This window comes from Tyto alba, unplaced genomic scaffold (assembly GCF_018691265.1).
Source record: "Tyto alba isolate M040663 unplaced genomic scaffold, T.alba_DEE_v4.0 Super-Scaffold_1, whole genome shotgun sequence".
In the NCBI taxonomy this organism is placed as follows: Eukaryota; Metazoa; Chordata; class Aves; order Strigiformes; family Tytonidae; genus Tyto; species Tyto alba.
In genome coordinates, this window is record NW_024881261.1 from 38,556,229 (window position 1) to 38,573,157 (window position 16,929).

At 62.4% G+C, this 16,929-nt stretch overlaps 1 protein-coding gene across 6 annotated transcripts; it reads right to left on the minus strand.

Moving 5' to 3' along the window:
• Positions 1 to 292: 292 nt before the first annotated feature.
• On the minus strand, positions 293 to 15,557 carry ADAM8 (ADAM metallopeptidase domain 8). 6 transcript variants are annotated; one of them, XM_042787671.1, is made up of 22 exons: positions 15,443 to 15,557; positions 14,072 to 14,181; positions 10,193 to 10,269; positions 9,817 to 9,895; positions 9,622 to 9,698; positions 7,959 to 8,145; positions 7,414 to 7,479; positions 7,242 to 7,310; positions 6,417 to 6,586; positions 6,245 to 6,326; positions 5,460 to 5,608; positions 5,029 to 5,206; positions 4,164 to 4,253; positions 3,177 to 3,372; positions 2,846 to 2,945; positions 2,538 to 2,721; positions 2,371 to 2,448; positions 2,181 to 2,265; positions 1,904 to 2,018; positions 1,585 to 1,762; positions 1,392 to 1,427; positions 293 to 1,178 (listed from the first exon to the last, which is right to left on the minus strand). In XM_042787671.1, exons 1-22 carry the CDS (start codon positions 15,483 to 15,485, stop codon positions 1,011 to 1,013), a joined length of 2,517 nt encoding a protein of 838 aa, XP_042643605.1. In that variant the 5' UTR covers positions 15,486 to 15,557; the 3' UTR covers positions 293 to 1,010. The 6 variants fall into 6 exon arrangements, with proteins under 6 accessions (XP_042643605.1, XP_042643599.1, XP_042643610.1 ...); XM_042787665.1 differs by having other exon boundaries at positions 1,392 to 1,448; XM_042787676.1 differs by lacking the exon at positions 1,392 to 1,427.
• Between the last annotated feature and the right edge of the window lie 1,372 nt (positions 15,558 to 16,929).

The following is a 16,929-nucleotide window of genomic DNA, read 5'->3' on the forward strand; positions in this document are numbered from 1 at the left end:
TCACCGTGGCCGGCTTTTGGTCACGGAGCCAGCCTGGGGGGCCTGTTTTGGCAGCTGGGGCTGGGGGCCGGCAGCCCGGCGTGCCGGGGCGTCGCAGGGACTCGCAGCAGCCTCTCGCCAGCCTCGCTGCGCTGCTGTTTGACCCCTGTGGCTCTGGCCCGGGTTTTGGGAGCTTGGCTCAAACCCTTCTCCCCATGCCAGAGCCACCCTGGGCCCCGGGGCAGCTCCCTACCTGCTGCCACCCCCCCTGCCCTGCTGCCTGCGCAGCCCACCGCTGTCGAGAGACACCCTGTCACACCACTACCTCCAGTCTTTATTGGTATAAAAGCCTTCAACCTGAATTATATCAAAAAACGGGGAGGGCTGGTTTCACAACAGGTGGCTCAAAATGGTCACGTAGGGGTCATAAGTTAATGGCTGCAGTAAAAAGGTTCCCAGGAAATTCCCTTTCAGGAGAACAGTAACTCAAGTGGTAACTTCAGAGATAAAAGAAGCCCCACGGGGGAGCCAAGCCTGGCTTGGACCTGCCAAAGCCCCTGGCGAGACACCCCCCCCTCCCCCCCTCCGTGTGACTGTCCCCAGCCGGGGTGGTGGCTCTGGGGCACGGTCCCTGCGCTGCAGCACTTCTCCTGCTCCATCGAGCCCGGGGAAGGGGCGGGAGGAGCAGGACACATTCAGGTTGTCGGGAGAGAAGGCAGCAGCTCCCAGGGCACAGGAGAGCCTGGCCCAACTCCGGGCCGGCCTCAAAACCAGAGCTCGGCATCATCCCCGCTCCTGGTCCCCTCACAAAGCCCCCAGCTGACGGCTCTCCCTGCGCCGGCCACGAGGCTGCGAAGTCTGTTAAGGCACAACTCAAAATATCTGTAAACACAGGTGCCCCCCACCCCGGGGGAGGGTCCGGTGAGCGATTCAAGTAAGGGTGGAAGCAAGACTGCGGCTCTCCCGGCTGTGCCGCTCAAGCACCAGAGCCAGCAACTCCTCAGCCGCAGTGGTGGATGGAGCATCCTTGGTCACCTCCTGGCCGGGGGCGGCTTGGGGGCCACCTTCAAGGGGACACCCCTCTGAAAGGCTGAGGGAGGTGTCGGTGGGGAGCGAGGGAGGGCTGGCGGCCCCTCGGCACGGCGCGGCACCTTGCTCTTCAGTGCCGGGAGAGGCTTGCTGGGCGGCTTCGGCTTCGCCTGGAAGGAGGAGAGGAGAGACCCAAGAAGTCCCTCGCCTGGGCACCAAGGAGGGACACGGAGGGGGACAGGCAGCAGAGGAAGGGGGGGGGGGGTGTCCCCGTTCCGCCCCCCCCCCCTCCTCCTCCAGTCATCAGTCGCCTGGATGCTGTGGGTGGTCAGGCCAGGGGACACTGGACAGGCTGCAGCCGTGGCTTTTGGAGGGGTGGTTACCTGCGGGGTCCGTCCTGGAGAGGCTGGGGATGTCACCTGCAGGGCCGGTGCCAGTGGCTGTAGGGTCAGTGAAATGGGGGGGGGGGTGGGGGGGGTGGGAGGGTGGGGGGGGGGCCAAGGGCTGCCCTCCCACCCACGCCGTGAAGAAAGCCGCCCAGCACCGGGGCTCAGCTCAGCTCCCCCCCCGCCTCACCTGCGGGGCCGGGCGGCGGGGCCCGGGGGGCCGAGCATCCCGGGGGGCCGCTGTGCTACTCAGCAAGCTGGGGTGGCCAATGTCATGGCGGGACAGCTGGCGGCGGGGGGGTCGCATCCGGCCCCCCTCCTGGAAGAGAGGGTTGGCAAGGCCGGCAGCAGGCCTGCCGGGGGTCCTCCTGTGGGGCACAGGGACAATGGGGGGGCCGCTCCGGGCACACCCCGCGCTCAGCCTGCCCAGCTGTGGCTCAGCCCCGCTGTGGGGCAGAGGAGGGGAGGTGGGGGGGGGGGGGTGGGGGGGTGTGGGGGGGTGGTATTACCCTTTCTGGAAGCGCCTCATCCCCTTGCCTCTGAGGAGCACAACGCCACTGCCGAGCAGGATGCTGGAGAGCACCAGCACGGCCAGCACAGCCACCAAGACCACGCCGCTGCTCCCTGGGGAGACCTGGTGGGCATCAGGACGGGCACCCCCGCGCCGGGGCCACGCCGCGGGGATGGAGCCATGCCTCCCAGCGCCAACCCCCTCCCCAGGCTCCGTCCCCCCCCCCCCAAGGCCAAGGGGGGCTGGTGCCCAGCCCCGCACAGCGGGTACCGCACCTGCCACCATCCCTGAAATCTTCTGCTCACAATAGGGCGCTGCCCAGCCCGGATCGCAGTGACACTCCCGCTTGTGGTTGCACACCTGAGAGGCGGAAGGAAAGCGTCAGGGTGGTGGGCATGGTGTAGAGGCCAGGGCCGCTGCCCGGGCCCCGTGGCCGCTCTGGGAGAGGACAATCCCACAGCATACCCCATGGTTGTTGCACTTGGCCGAGCAGTTCTTGTTGCCGTAGACCAGGAGGTTCTGGCATCGCCCGGCATAGCAGACCTGGGGGCAGGCACGGGGGTGTGTGTGGGGGGACTCTGAGCCCGCCCTGGGGTCCCGCAGCCCCGCCTCAGCCGCCCCAGCGCGCTCACCATCTCCTCGCCGCACTTGGCACCGGTGGGCACCAGCCGGAGCTTGGCCACCACCTCGTTGGCGTCGTTGCCGGCAATGACCGCCTTGCACTTGAAGCGGCCGAAGAAGAGCGAGTAGGAGCCGCCGCCGAGGACAGGACTGGCGTTGTCGCTCAGGCACAGCAGTGTGCCGCACTTCACGTCCCTGAGGGAGAAGCAGTCACGAGCAGCAGCAGCAGCCGGGGGTGTCACGGGGCTGGGGGACTTCGCTCGGCCCCACGGTGCTGTCACCGCGGGCACGGCCACCACCCCACTCCCCAGCTCCTTACTTGGGGCTGCAGGGCCGCTTCCCGTACTCGGTGAGGCAGTGGAGGTGAAGGTGTTGCTCGCTGTTGTGCTTGAAGCAGACATCAGGAGCCACCTGGGCTTCTGCGGGACGCACGGAAAGAGTCACCCCGGAGCCGGAGCCCACAGGAGGCCAGCGGCACCGGCACCAGTGGCCACGCTCTGGGGGTCAGCAGCCGCAGGACCCCAGCTAGGGATGCAGGAGGGGACCACAGCCAAGCGCTGCCCTGGCCCGAGGAGTCAGGGCTCCAGGCAGGTCACCCAGGAGGGGGGGGTGAAGAGGGGGGGGGGGGGGGGGGGGGGGGAGCCCGTTACCTGCGCCCCAGAGCGCGCGGCACTGCTCGCTGTGTGAGGGGCAGGCGCCGTTGTAGCAGTAGCCGTTGCCGTTCTGGCAGGGGATGCCATTCTCCTGGAAGACGTCCTCCGGGCACTCGGCGCTGAGGCCGGTGCAGTGCTCGGGCAGGTCGCAGTCGTTCTTGTTGGCCCGGCAGAGCGTACCCGCAGCCTTCACCTGCGCGGAAAAGGCGAGGCTGGCATTTCCTCAGCGCCCTCGCATCCCCAGATGCACGCAGGCACCACAGCCCAGCAGCACCCTCAGCTTTGAAACATCTCCCGGCACCCCACGGATCCAGACACGGCAGCTTGTGCCACTCCGGCACAAAGACATTTGCCGCTGACTGAGCTACTGCAACGGGATGGAGACACCACCAGGCCTTGGACTGGGTCTTCCCACAGTTAAGTCTCTCCCTGCAGGCAACACCCTGTGCTTTGCTTTTAGTCTGGACTCGCCCCGGGGGTCCTCTGCCAGCCCCCTCTCTTCACATCAAAGCATTTGTTATGCCTGTGTGCAGGAACCCAATGCATGTAGCTCTTATTTTTCTCTCGGCTGAATGGAGCAGAAGCAGCAGGTTGGTTTCCCAAATCAGGAACGGGCCACGCCGATCTCTTCTGAACATTACCCAGTTCTTCCACACCTTTCATCCTGCACCTAACCTAACAGAGCCAGGGGACCTGGGCTCCAGGATGCCAGAGACAAAAGGCTGCTTCACTTTCCCCACCGCTTCCCAGCCCAGACGCTGACTGTCCGCGTAGTGGGCGCATCGAACGGAAAGCGCGATTCCCCACCAAACCGTCGGGTGCGGTGTTTGACCCCGGGCAGGCTGCTGCAGAGGCCCTTGGGGCTCTCCAGCAGGCTGGGGACACACCTTGCCTTTACCGGGAAGCTCCGGAGGAGCTCAGGGCGGGACTGCCCACCCGCCAGCTCCCTTCCCTGCCACGCCGGTGCCCCGCCAGCGGCAGTACCTTGCAGTCCTGGCAGCAGTCCCCCCGGGCGCACTCGGCTCCCTCTCTCAGCTGGCAAGTGGTGGCATTGCAGCAGCGGTCGGAGCACTCCTGCGAGAGACGGAGGGACTGAAACCCTCCCAAAAGCCCCCTGAAAGACCCTTCCCTTCCTTTCCGGGGGGCCCCAGCTGCCGCGTCACTAGGTGCCAATGGCAGCGTAGCCACCACCACCTGAGCCGTGGGGCAAAACCACAGCATCACCCCAGGCGTGAACCACTCCTGCCGCCTTTTACCCCCATTGCCAACACCAAACCAGAGAACCGGACGAGATCTTTCAGAAGATGGGGCCTGATCTGGGCCCCTGCTCTCTGGTAGCACCCTTTGCACACCTCCAGGAAGGAGAAGACAGGAGGGTCTCTGAGCTCTCTGCATCGGGAGAGCCTCCCTTCGGGTCCCAGAGCAGGGCTGTGACCCAGGGATTTATCCCAGAGACATCTTCTGGCCATTTGTCTCAAATCTGCCCCCCCTTGGTGATGCAGTGACGGGGCACTAGTGTTGGGGAAAAGCTAAGCACGGCTCTTGAAAGGACAGCATGCCATGATGCCCCCCTCCTCTCATCACCTCTTTGGAGGATATGCTGGGGGGGATGTCAATCTTTCTTAGGCACGCTCATGCTAAAATCACAGCCGGCTACGTGACGAGGCGGGTTGGGGCACGCAGCCAAGTTAACCGATATCCTTCACAAGTAATTTTTCGGCAGAAGCATTGGGCATGTAAGGCTTGCGAAGCACGAGACCTAGGGAAGAGGCTTGCACAGCCGTTTCCAAGTCTGAATTACAAGTCTGCTGCCCACCCTCCTTCCCGGGCTCGCAGGGAGCGTCCCTACCTCCGGCATGCCGCAGTCACACTGCTCTCCCCGCTCCACAAACTGATTCCCGCACACAGGCCCCCCGTACAGCTCATCCGCCCTGGGGACGTTCAGCAGGCAGCTGGTCCTGGGGTCCCCAAGGAACTGCCACATGTCCTGCTCGCTGCAGCGGCTGAAGAGCTTGGGGTAAACCAAGCTGAAGGGGCACAAAAACAGGCGGGCGTGAGCAGAGGTGAGAGCCCGAGGGCCCTCACACCCACCAGCCCAGGGAGAAGCTGGAGGGCCACCAACAGACTCGAGGGCGGCAACAGACCTCTGCGGTGCAGCTTCAAGTGGAGTGTCCACCCAGACTTGACCATCTCACGGGCTTCGCCCCCATCAGGACAGCGCTGGAGGACACCTCGAAATTTTTGCTGCCCGGGGAATACTCCTCTTTCTCCTTCACTCACCCAACACTCGCCGCCATGACACATCCTCCATCAGCTTTGGAGACAGGGCAGCGGCAGCCAGCAACGTCTTCGTCATGAGACATCCCCAGGTTGTGCCCCATCTCGTGAGCCATGGTGGACGCAGCGCCGATGGGATTCGTGCTGTGGTCCTGCGGGACAAGAAGTGCAATGTGGCTCAGAAGCTCTCCGCAGCATCTCCAACGGGGCCCACTGGGGCTCTTCAACTTCCCGGCGCCAGGCCTGGCTGCTGCCTGCCACGCTGCCCTGCCGAGGCAAAGGAAGACAAAAGCTGGACTTGGCCCAACATCCCCTGAAGACCTCCAGACTGGGATCTCAGGGGTGGAAGTGAGCTTAGCTGCAGCGGCTACCCTGAAACGGCGGTTCTGGACCACGGGCTGCTCCAGCAAAGGATGCCCTCACTGGGGACGGGGGATGAGGAGCACAGACAGGGTGGCTGAGGAGGAATTTCAAACCCGAGTCCCGGGCACCTGGCAGGAGGGAGCAGCCCACGGAGCTGCTCTGGGAGGCTCTTCAGGGTTCAGGGGGCATCAGAGCCCTCCGCAGGCACCCAGCTAGGTTTCCACAGCTACCCTTCCCCTGCGGCCAAGACTTCTCCGGGGATCAGTCACTCAAGGGGCAGAGATGCCAAGGCCCTAAGGCTGTGGAGGGGGGAAAGCCGGAGAGCAGTGGAGGAGAGACCCGTGCTGGAAACTACAGGCCAGGAAGCGCAGACGGTGGGACCGCTGCTGCCCTCCAGGCGCGTGCCCCGGGGCAGTGGGACCCACCTGGTTGACACCACCCGAGTCCTTCGTGCACATCACAAGCTTCTTGGCGAGCCCGACGGTCGTGCCGTGGAAGTCTATGCCCCTGTGGGATCGAGACGCCGCCGTGGCCACATAGCCTGGGTGGCAGCAGGGCTACCAGGATGGCAAGGTGGTGGCCTGCCCCCATCCTTACGTGATCAGCTGAGCGTTGTCATGCGGCTTCCTCCGCAGCAGCTCTGCCTCCCGCCAGTGGAGGAAGTTGTCCAGTGTCACCTCCGGGTTGGGACTGACCACGATTTTGTCCTTGTGGCTCCACACCTCCAAGCCGATCAAGGCCACCCGTAGGCGAAGAGGCTGATAAAGCTGGGGCAGGAGACAACGCGGAGGGAGTGCTTGATTTTGAGCTGCGCGAGCAGAGGGAAGGTCCTACTCCCCCCGGGGAACTGCAGCCAAGCCCAGGACACCACCTCACTGTGCGATATCAGCTCTGTCACTCTCTCAATAAATAACACAAGCTGGGGAAGCCTCGGGGACAGGATTTAGCCCCGGGGACCTCTGGGCTCCCTCTTGGCCAGCGAAGGCTGGGATGCTGCTCCCACACTGTTGACCAAAGAGTGAGGTCCAAGCGAGGCAAGCAGAAGCCCCACCTCGGCGCACTGCATCCACCACCCTCCCCTCGTGAGCACCCGCTCCAGCTTGAGAGGGGGCTGTGGGATGTGGCCCTGGGGGTTACGAGAAGAAACTTCTCCCCCCCCCGGCTTCCCTTACGAGAGAGCTGGGAGGCAGCTGTCCCAGGCTCCTGAGGATGCAGGGATGAGCCTCTTTTCACATCCTCTTTGCACACCCCGTCGGCCCAGGGAGTTGGTCGCCCTGCAGCAGCCCCCCCGGGGGCCTGAGATCAGCTCCAGCTCCATCACCCTACCCACGCCAATCTCTCCTTGGCTGAGCCCATGCCCGTGCTGGCACCACAGGGCACACGTGGGAGCCGGGAAGGGCAGATCCGGACCCCTGGGCTCACCTTGTCGACATGGTTCACGATTTCCTTCATGCGGTTCTGCACTGTGCGCAAGTCCTTGTGTTTCCTGAACTGTGGGAAGGACACAGAGAGCTTTCCAGGCTGGCTTCGACCTTCTCGATGCAGTGGGTGACAGCAAAAACGTAGGTGGCAGCTCACCCCCTACCCTGCTTACCTCCTCGTTGTCCACGACCAGGACCAGCTCCACGTACCGGGGACCTTTGTGTAACGGAGCTGTTTTCTGGAAGGGAAGAGGAAAGTGAGCGCACAGAGGGGCTCAGCTCTGCAGCTTGCCGAGCCCTGTAGTTGACACTCCTGCGGGATGTGTTGGATCCTGGGGCATCTTCCAGTGTTATTCAAGGCTAGTAGGTCTTCTAGCTCTGCTTTCTGTTGTTACTTTGCTGGGTGTTTCAGACATCTTCCAACATACAATGAAAATCCCAAGCCTGCTACCGGGATAAGGCATGAGATAGGCTCTGCAGGCATCACGGAGCCCATGGGGTAAGAGGATGCTCCTGCTAATGGTACAGGATCTGAGGACTCGTTCCCACCAGGAGCTAGGCCACCGGGAGAAACGCGTGTTTAGGTACCCAGCCAACAACATGTGAGAAAGGAGCATCTCCAAGAGATGCCGTATGGCCCCACTCCTCTCCTGGGCTTCACAGGACCTAGGCTCTTGCACATTCAGCTACAGGAAGGAGAAGCAATGCAATCCTTAACCCAGCGGTAGAGCTTCATGGCTGCAGGGATTTTCGGTTCGTGGTCATATTCCAGGGTGGCACCGGGCTCTCGGCACGTGCCACGCTTCCCCCGCAGGTGAGCTGCTCTGTACACTGCGTGCCAGCTGGCTGCATCCTCCTCAAGGGGCTCCAGCAGGAAGGTGGTCTCATTCACCCGGAAAAACCCACTGCCAAGAGAGGGGGTGGGCGTCAGGTCGGGGAGATAGCTGGCAGGACACAGACAGACCCCCCCCCCCCGGGCGAGTGCCTGCGACACAAAATACAGCTGCTAGATCCCAGCTAGGAAACCACTCTACTCTCCTCCACGGTTAGCTCGGATAGCTAAGCTGGGGCATGCCAGGAGATGGGGAGCGACCGGGAACGTGCCCGCAGCAGCTGCCCTCGGAGGCTGCAGAAGCACCGGTTGAACAAAAGGGCTGTCGGGGAGGCTGGCTGCTGGCTGCTGGGCTGGGAGGGAGCAAAGCCTGGCACGGCGCGTGTGGCGGGTGGCAAGGGGAGCATTCTGTGCTTTGGACAGCCGACACGTCCTAAGGTTGAGCAAGGAGAACTTCCCAGCGCTGCCAGGCCAGGTTTAACACAGCGCTTCTGCTGAGCAGCTCTAGCCTGCGAGATGCCTTCTGAAAGGGTGTCCCACGTGCCCTGTCTGTCCTGTCCTTGTCTCCCGTCCTGCCCTTGCACGTCTCGTCCTCCAACTAGGCAAGGCTACTCTCACGTATGCACAAGCTGTGCGAGCCAAGGTCTCCACAGGCGCAACCCCTGCCCTCAACGTGAGGAGACGGCTGCCGTGCAGCTCCAGCCCGCGTTTCTCCTGCAAACGGGTCCCTGGGTGCTCAAGGGACCACCCGTCCTCCTCACACACCCCCCCTGCGAGGGATCCCTTCCTCTCTGGCTCACTCTCTTGCAATGTCTGGTTAGCCAGCTGATGCCCAAAGAGAACAGCAGAGTACGAATCTTCCACGGCAGGCAGAGCAACCTGGCCTGGGTTACTCTGCAAGGACGCTGTCTGTCGTTAAATGAAGGGAGACCCGAGGCAGCTTTTGAGGGTGGAGCACCAGCACAACCAGCAGCTGGTGGGTAAGGGGAGACACAGCTGGCCTGTACGACTTTATCAGGACTTTTCTCTTGGAAAGGCACGCAGCCATCAGCCTGAGGAGCTCGGCATAGCCCAGAGGAGATGCTGGCTGCCTGCATCGCCACGAGCGCGCCTTCGTGCAGCGCTTGGGGCGAGTTTGGTCTGGTCTACCCTGGGAAGAGAGGACGGGTCCAAGGCAAGCTGCCCAGGGAGAGCACTCCTGTCTGGACCTCCTGTCACGTTCAGGTTTCCAGTCTCATCCCGTGCCAGGAGTCAACCCCCCCCCCCCAAAAAAAAAAACGGCCGGTTGAGCCGCAAAATGCTGCACGCCTTTCCTGCTGGGCGCTGAGCCAGGGCAGACAACGCCAGCAGGAAAAGGGATGTCTTCTCCTCTTCCTCGGGAGAAAGCTGAGCTCTCCCTCCGTCGGCAGAGCTCTGGCTGGCCGGGGCTCGGTCACACCAGCTCACCGTGGCACAGCACTGCGTCTGCCGGGAGCGGCCCCGTGGCGTGCGCTGAGGCCTGGCTGGATGCTGTCCCCCAGCCAGCCCCCAGGAGAGTCGGCGGTCCTACCTGAGCCCACCGCAGGTGCTGATGCTCGCTGCTGAGTCAGCGTATCCTCGCACATGGCCCTGATAAAAGCAGTGATCCTGCCGCCAAGAGAGAGGAGAGGTGTAAAAGCTGGGGGGGGGGGGGTCCGCGCCAGCTGTCAGCACGGTGGCACCCCGCAGGAGCAGGGAAACTGCTCTTCCCAGAGCCCCCCCATACCCGAACATCTGGCTTCTCAGTGACCTCCGTGCCATTGGCCAAGTAGTGCGTCTCGGTGTAGTGCTGCCCCAGCAGCTCCCTGCAAGACGGGGAAAGGGGGGGGGGGGGGGGGGGTCAGCAGTGATCCCGGTTTTGGGGAGAGGACGGAAAGCTGTGGGGATGAGGTGGGTCAGGCTGGGTATGGCGTGCCCACGATCTCCCCAGGTTGGTTTGGCAAGGAGGGGAAACAACCGCGGTATTTTGCTAAGTGAGGGTCTGGGCTGAGGGCTTAAGAGCGCCAGGGCAGTGACACCGATCCTGGGAGAACTGGGAGTTCACAGCAAGGGTGGGAAGCGAGCCTCCCTCCGGCTGCCCCGCCATGCCCACCCACACTCACTTATTCTTCTCCAGCTGCAGGAGGTAGTCCCTGCCTTCGGCACGGATGCTGTAGAGGACGCGGTCCGGGTAGATTCTCTGCACGAAAGACAGACATCACAGACCCACTGTCACCAGAAGCAAGAGCTACAGAAGAGGACACCTCTTGGCTCCCGTCCTCCCCAGAAAGGGGATGGATGGGGTCTGCATGCGCCCCGCTGGAAGGCAGCCGCAGGGTGGGGAGCCTGGCTGCTCGCCCTAGAGGCATCCAGCAAAGACACAGGAAATCAGGAGAGAAGGAAGAAAGCATGCGGGGAATAACGTAAATCCCTGGCACATCCTGAGATAAAGAACAGGTCACCAGCAATGAAACAGAGTCAGCAAAGTCTGGTTTCCCGTGTCTGACACATGGCTGCAGATGGCTGTGCCAGAAACTGAGGTTTCCTACTCATCAGTCACAAATCTCCTTTTTTGGAGACTTACTCACAGGCTGAACCACAAAGATTCCCAGTTCCCAACAGCTCTCATCAGCAGAGACTGCCTTATCTCCGACGGATCTGACATGCAACATCACAGTTAGGGAATAACCTTCCCTTGGCTCCCGCCTGCTACTGAGAGGAGATTTTAGTATCGCCAGGTGCCAGACCCTCCAAGCATCACCCCAGTGCTGGTGGAAGGCATCTCAAGTCCAACCTCCAGCCACCATGGGTGGGTCAGTTGGGCCCTGCACCCCCCAGGATGGAGATGTCCCTCCAGAAGAAGCGTCTCCCTCCGGGAAGTCTTGTGAGCTCCACCTCCAGAGGTTGGGACACCACAGACCTCCAGAGGTCCCATCCCACCGGGGCCGCCGGGAGAGATGACGACCCCTGGCACAGCGCCCTGTGTCAGGCTGCACCCCTGGCCCCAGGAACCTCCTCAGCCACCACCGCGGCGCAGAGACGTCTCCTGAGGGCACATCCTCAGGTTTTACGGAATCCTGGGGCGGAGAGCTGAGCAAAAGGCAAAGCGAGCGTCTCCTGCAGGGCCAGCATTCCTCCCCAGTGAGGTGTGCAGCCTCTCCCCGGGGGGAGGATGACAGCATCTGCTGTCATAGGAGGGCTCAGCACTCCCAGGGGGATGATCTGCAGCCTGGCAGGAGCAAGGGCTGAGCAGAAAGTCCTGCTGGCTCAGCCCCAGCGGAGACAGGTGAGGGGATTTGCTCGTCGCTTCCTCGCCCTCGATTCCGCCTGGTTTGCATTTCTAATCTGAGGCATCAGGCTGCCGGCCGCCAAACGTCCTCTCCGCATGCCGAGCAGGTTGCCACCAGCCTGCCAGGCTGCAGACAGGAGCACCGCCGGCCTCTTAGCACGCTCGCTGCTCCCCAGCAAATTCTTCTCTTATGAACAGCGTCTCCCGCCTGACGTGGCCATCCCAGCCTGTGTCCGCCAACAAAGCCATGCTTTGTTATTGTTGGCAGTGCTGGAGCCAGAAGAGGTCTTAAGAAATGGGCCGGAAAGCACTTGGAAGAGGGGGTGGTGGGTCAGAGACCATCTCCTGGAGACAACCGCAGGTTAAATTAAAAAAAAAAAAAAAAAAAAAAAAAGGTCCTGATAAAGCTTCTCTGAACCACCCCCTCCTTATTAGCACGGCCTGTGCAAGACCTTCTAGATGGGAAGGCTCTGAAAGCACAGACAGCCCAGCCCTGCCCCTGCCCGAGCCCTGCTAACCCTGTGACCGTGCTGAGCCAGCAAAGCAGAGCTGCGGCCACAGCACACAGAGAGGAAGGATTTCTTCCAGCTGCTCTGATTAGGAGACCCAGATTGCTTGGAGAATATCAGGACGGGATGCCCCTGTCCCACCCCTGCACGAGGTATTTCTTCCCTGGGTGGGAAGAGGCAATGGGTCCCGCTGGGACAGTAGGGATGGGGCTCATTGCCACCACGCCGCGTGGCAGAGCACAAGAGAGGAGGAAAAGAAGGCGGGTGGCTGGGCCACCACCATCCTTTGCTCCTGCACTCGTTCTGCCACGTTCTGCTGCCTCCTGCAGAGCCCCCAGGCTGGGCCAGGCTCTTTGCAGCAGCTGAAGCCTCTTTGCCTCAACTGGCTGTGGGACGCAGTGGGGGAGACCAGCAGGGCTGTGCCAGCACAGGTGCCCTGGGGGAGAGGCCAGCAGCTTGCAACACCGGGTCTTACCGGGGCTGGAAACCACCACCCTTCTCTTTCCATACAGCTCTCTGAAATGCTGGAGCATGGGGATGAGAGAGGCGTCATTTCTGCAATCGAGAGCAGGTAACTACAAATCTTTTTGGAGGCCCTTCTTGCTCTTTTTTCAGGTCGCTCTCCAGGAAGAACCCAGGTGTCCTGTCATGCCCCTGGTAAGAAGACCATGGCGTGTGGGAAGGCTGGCACCCCAGGAGATCCCGTGCTGCGGGACCCAGGTCTCCACCCTGTCTGCAGGGCTGAAGGTTTTGATTTAAGCAAAGCCAAAGGGGAGCTCGTCTGCTTCAGACGTCACCAGCGCCACGTGTCCCAGCCGCCCTGACCCAGGAGCCAGCTCTCAGCCCGTGCCCATCCCAGCCAGAGACTGCTAATGCAAAGCCACAGGAGGAGCTGGCACTGAAAATGCCCGTCCAGCTACCCGTCTCCACTCCAAAGAAGGGTTTGGTGGTGGACAAGCCTGGCTGAGAACCCCCTTCCCCACCAAGGTCACTGGGAGAGCAAACTCGAGAGGAGGAAAATGGCTTGAAAGGCAGGAGACCTTGTGCCCTCAACGCACAGCAGGTTTAGGAGGTCCGAGGACCGTCCAACCCAAGACGGAATCAAGGTGCCACCCGACAGACACCACCCCCGTGGCTGTCCCAAAGCACACAGCTCAAGGCAGACGTCTCCTCCCATGCCGTGGAAAGCAGAGGGACCCTGAGATGGGTGAGCCCCCCTTTCCGGGGGGATCGGTGCAGAGCCGCCCGGTGCGCCCTGCACAGATGGAGTCTCTAAATAGCCTGGGGAATGTTTATCTCGTGGACAAGTTTAGGTTTCTAGAGCAGGGAAAACAGATGCTTTCAGGGAGTGTTTTTGAAGCTAGTTTATCAGAAGGGGTTTGAATCACAGATGAACGTGCTGTCTGAAGCATTTACTAGGAAATAAATGGCCCCAGCCCCTCCATCTCATCAGGTGCTGAAGTTGGTGCTTCTCAGTCCTAGAAAATGAATCAGTGTATTTGGCTGAATTTCACTTTAAGGCAATGAGGAAAGCATCTTTGAGGTCAAGACCATCAGCCTATGGACGTCAACCCCAAGCACTCAAAATCCCTGAGTCAAACCCCATTCCTTCCCTCAAATTACAATCTTTCCCAAGAAAAATAACACTGGTTTTCTTTCATGTGGATTTCTGCAACTTTCTGATTCTTATTTCCCTGTCAGAAAGGACAAAAAAAACCCCAAAAAGCAACAAACCAACTTCAGCCAACACAGCAAGAAAAGTGCTTACAGCTCAATGAGGCTTTGCAAATCCCTCCTTAAGCAAAGACCAGATGTCACAAGATCCCTGCAAGGCTGCAAGAGGTGGCACTGCTGGGTAACGTCTCCAAAGAAAGCGTTGGGGAAAGCAGCCCCCCGCCTCTCCGAGAGGCCATCCTGCTATCTGCAGTTCCTATTTTGACCCAAAACAGTCCGGGAAAGCTGATCTGAACAAACGCTCTAAGTTCTCCACCCTCTGGGCTGGAAGCAATGCAAGGAAACGCGCACCAGGTCGTTCTTCCAGCACAGGGCTAAGGGGATCCAGCTCCGAGCCCAGCCAGGGGCAAGGCGGGGGGGGGGGGGGGTCCAGCTTCAAGCCCAGTGGTGGGCCAAGGGTCTCTGCTGATTGCAACACCCCCTGCCCAGACCCCTGTGCCAAGCTGGTTTGGGGAGGTGACGCTACTCACCGGTGGCGCGGCGAGGTCCCGCTTCCCCCGCGGCGCCGACACCTCGCGCGGCATCACCATCTCGTACTTCTTGACATGGGTGAGCTTCCCCTCCAGCCCGGCCGTGGTGCCTGGGAAAAGTGGAAGGGTTTTGAGCCAGGACCCCCAGAATCAACCCAGTCAGGAGACGGTGGAAGCGGACAGCATGAAGGCGCAGGGAAGAGCCAAACCAGCAAGTTTTGAAATACCTGCTGGGAACACGACTCCCTGAGAAGCTCCAGAGATGCTCCCGCCGGGTGTTGTGTGTCCCCCCCCCGCCCAGCCGCATCACCCACAGAGCGCTCAGTATCATCCATGGGTGAGCAGGTCCCTTTCAAGGCTGGAAAAAACCCTACCTGGTACGGAAATAAAATGTAGGGTGGTTTTTTTTTTTTTTTTTTCAGCTTGTCATCACAGTTTGTGACTTGGTGTCTGGCAGCTGCCGGGGGTTGCAATTTGAAGAACAGGCTCATGTCTGCGCTGGCTCAGCCCTCCTCCTACCCTTTTTTTTTTTTTTTTTTTTTTTTTTTTGGGGGGGGGGGAGCGGATAATTCTGCAACAAACCCTTCGCTTTCCCTGGGAGCCCTCCACGAGTCGCTCGTGTGGCAGCCGTACCTGCGCTCCCCGGGGTCAGACGGGGCCGGCGGAGCCCGCACCGTCTGCGGGCGCCTGGCCGCCCACGATGCCCACGATGCCCACGATGCCCGAGCGGGAGCCAGGAGCCTCATCACCACCCCCTCGGCCGGCTGAGTCACTGGTGTGTGTGTGTGTGTGTGTCCCCTTCTCTGCCAGCACACCGCAGGCTGGCGGTGACAAATTTCCCCTTGCTCGCCTGAGCCCCCTCGCCGAGGCGTCTTTATGTAACGGCGGGTGCCCCAGCTGCCCCGGGGGGGGAACGGTTTGGGGGGGCGTGGAGGTCACCGAAAGTGTCCCACGGAGACGGGGCCGGCTGCGAGGGAGGCAAGCCCGGTCCTCAAAGCCCCCTGCTCCATCACCCGTCCTCGAGTGGGCTTGGGGGAGGTGACACCAGCGGTGCCGCCCGATCCCCCCCCAGTGACCCCAGGGCTCAGCCTGAAGCAGCCGGGACCTCGCCAAGCTCGGACCCATCCCAAAAAGCTGCCGGGCACCAGCTCCGGCCTCGCACGTCCCCTCCCACGCCGCTTCCCACGCGTCCCTTTAATTCCTGCGGGGAAAAGCATCTCCTCCCCCCCCCCACACACCCCCACTCTCAATCCCACCCCCCCGGGGGAGCCGGGATCTTGCCCTGCGCCCCCAAAACTTCACGCCCGTCCCGTCGGCAGAGCACGGCTCCCCGCCCTGCCGGGGCCCCACGCGCGCACGCCCCACGCTCACCGTGGACCAGCAGCAGCAGGAGCAGGGCGAGCGGCGGGGCCATGGCTCCGAGGTGCCCGCGGTGCCCGGCCCCACGCACCGCCGCGCCGCGCCACGCCGCGCCGCGCCGGCTAAGCCCCCGCCCGCCGTGACTCACCGCCACTCGCGGGACGGGACGGGGCGGGACGGGGCGGGGATGGGGCCGCCCCCGGTGCGGGGTAGCGGGGAGGTGGGGGGCGGTGGGTTGGGGGTCCGTGAGGAGGGGGGCTGCGGGAGGAGGGGGCCATGGGGCGCCGGGGTCGGGGCCGTGAGGTAGCGGGGGGGCTGTCTGTGGGGGTGTCGGGGAGGGTCCCCCACCGTCCGTGGGGCATCGGGGAGTGGGTGGGGTGTGTCCGTGAGCCACTGGGGGAGGTCCGAGCGGCACTGGGGACTGCCTGGCGGGGCTTCAGGAAGACTCCAAGGGGCATCGGGGCGCCGAGGGGCACATCTCGGGGCACTGCAGGGGTGCGCAGGGCGTTGAGGGGGTGACAGGAGGGCATCCGGGGGGCGCCTGGAAGCCCCACCTGGCCCTGTGGTGGTGGAGGGTCTGGTCTGGCTGGGCTCCCACGGGAGACAGTGGGGCTGGGAGTGTCGCGTGGGGGACCGGCGACTGTCTGTGGGGTCTGGAGGGGGTGTCCGTGGGGCACTGGAGGTGCCCACCTGGCTCTAAAGTGACAAAGGGGCTGGAGGGCTCAAGGGCGTTTGGAGCAGTGTGATTCGGGCACAAAGGGGGGGGTCTGTGGGGCGATGGGGCGTCTCTGAGGTGACGCAGGAGCTGGGGGGTGGCTGCGCTGCCGGAGGGCAGCGGTGGGACTTGGGGGGGGGGGAGGAACTGGGAGGGGGTCAGTGGGGCACGGAGAAGACGGAGCACTGAGGTGGTGGAAGGGCTGGAGTCACCATGGGGTGGGGGCTGAGCTGTCCCACAGGCTGGGGGACATCAGGGTATATCAGTGGGGCGTTTGGGACCCTCCCTGATCCCAAAGGATCGGAGGGGCTGAGCCCCCAATGTGGGGCTGAGCCCCCAATGTGGGGCTGAGCTTGGGGGGGGGGGGGGGGGTGCCCTGCACCCGGAGCTCTCCACTCCGCCACCGAGCTGACTGTGACCCCCCTCCTCGTCCGCAGACCGGCCCGAGGCTCCTCTGAAGACCAGCTGGGCCAACCTCTTGTGGGGAAGGGAGCCTCGATGAGGTTCTCTTGCACCCTGCCCAGTCACATCTTGAAACCGCCCAGCGATGGGGACCCCACCACGTCCCTGGGGAGGTGGTTCCAGCAAGTGATGGTTCTCACCGTAACGTATTTCTTAGGTTGAGATGAAACCTCTCCCGGTGCAACTCATTACCCCTTGTCTTTTCCATACGGCAACTTGTGAAGAGAGAACCAACCCCCTCCTGCAAACTGATTTTTTTTTTTTTTTTTTTTTATATATACTTTCTTTGTGTTTTGGGCCGGGACCAGCCAGGAAAAGCCAC

Excerpts from the sequence above, each read along its gene's own strand:
- ADAM8 (XM_042787656.1), bottom strand. The coding sequence starts at position 15,485 with ATGGCCCCGCCGCTCGCCCTGCTCCTGCTGCTGCTGGTCCACG. Across the intron at positions 2,722-2,845 it reads AAGCGGCCCTGCAGCCCCAA|GGACGTGAAGTGCGGCACAC; the intron begins GTAAGGAGCTGG and ends CTTCTCCCTCAG. Across the intron at positions 1,763-1,903 it reads ATGAGGCGCTTCCAGAAAGG|GAGGACCCCCGGCAGGCCTG; the intron begins GTAATACCACCC and ends TGTGCCCCACAG.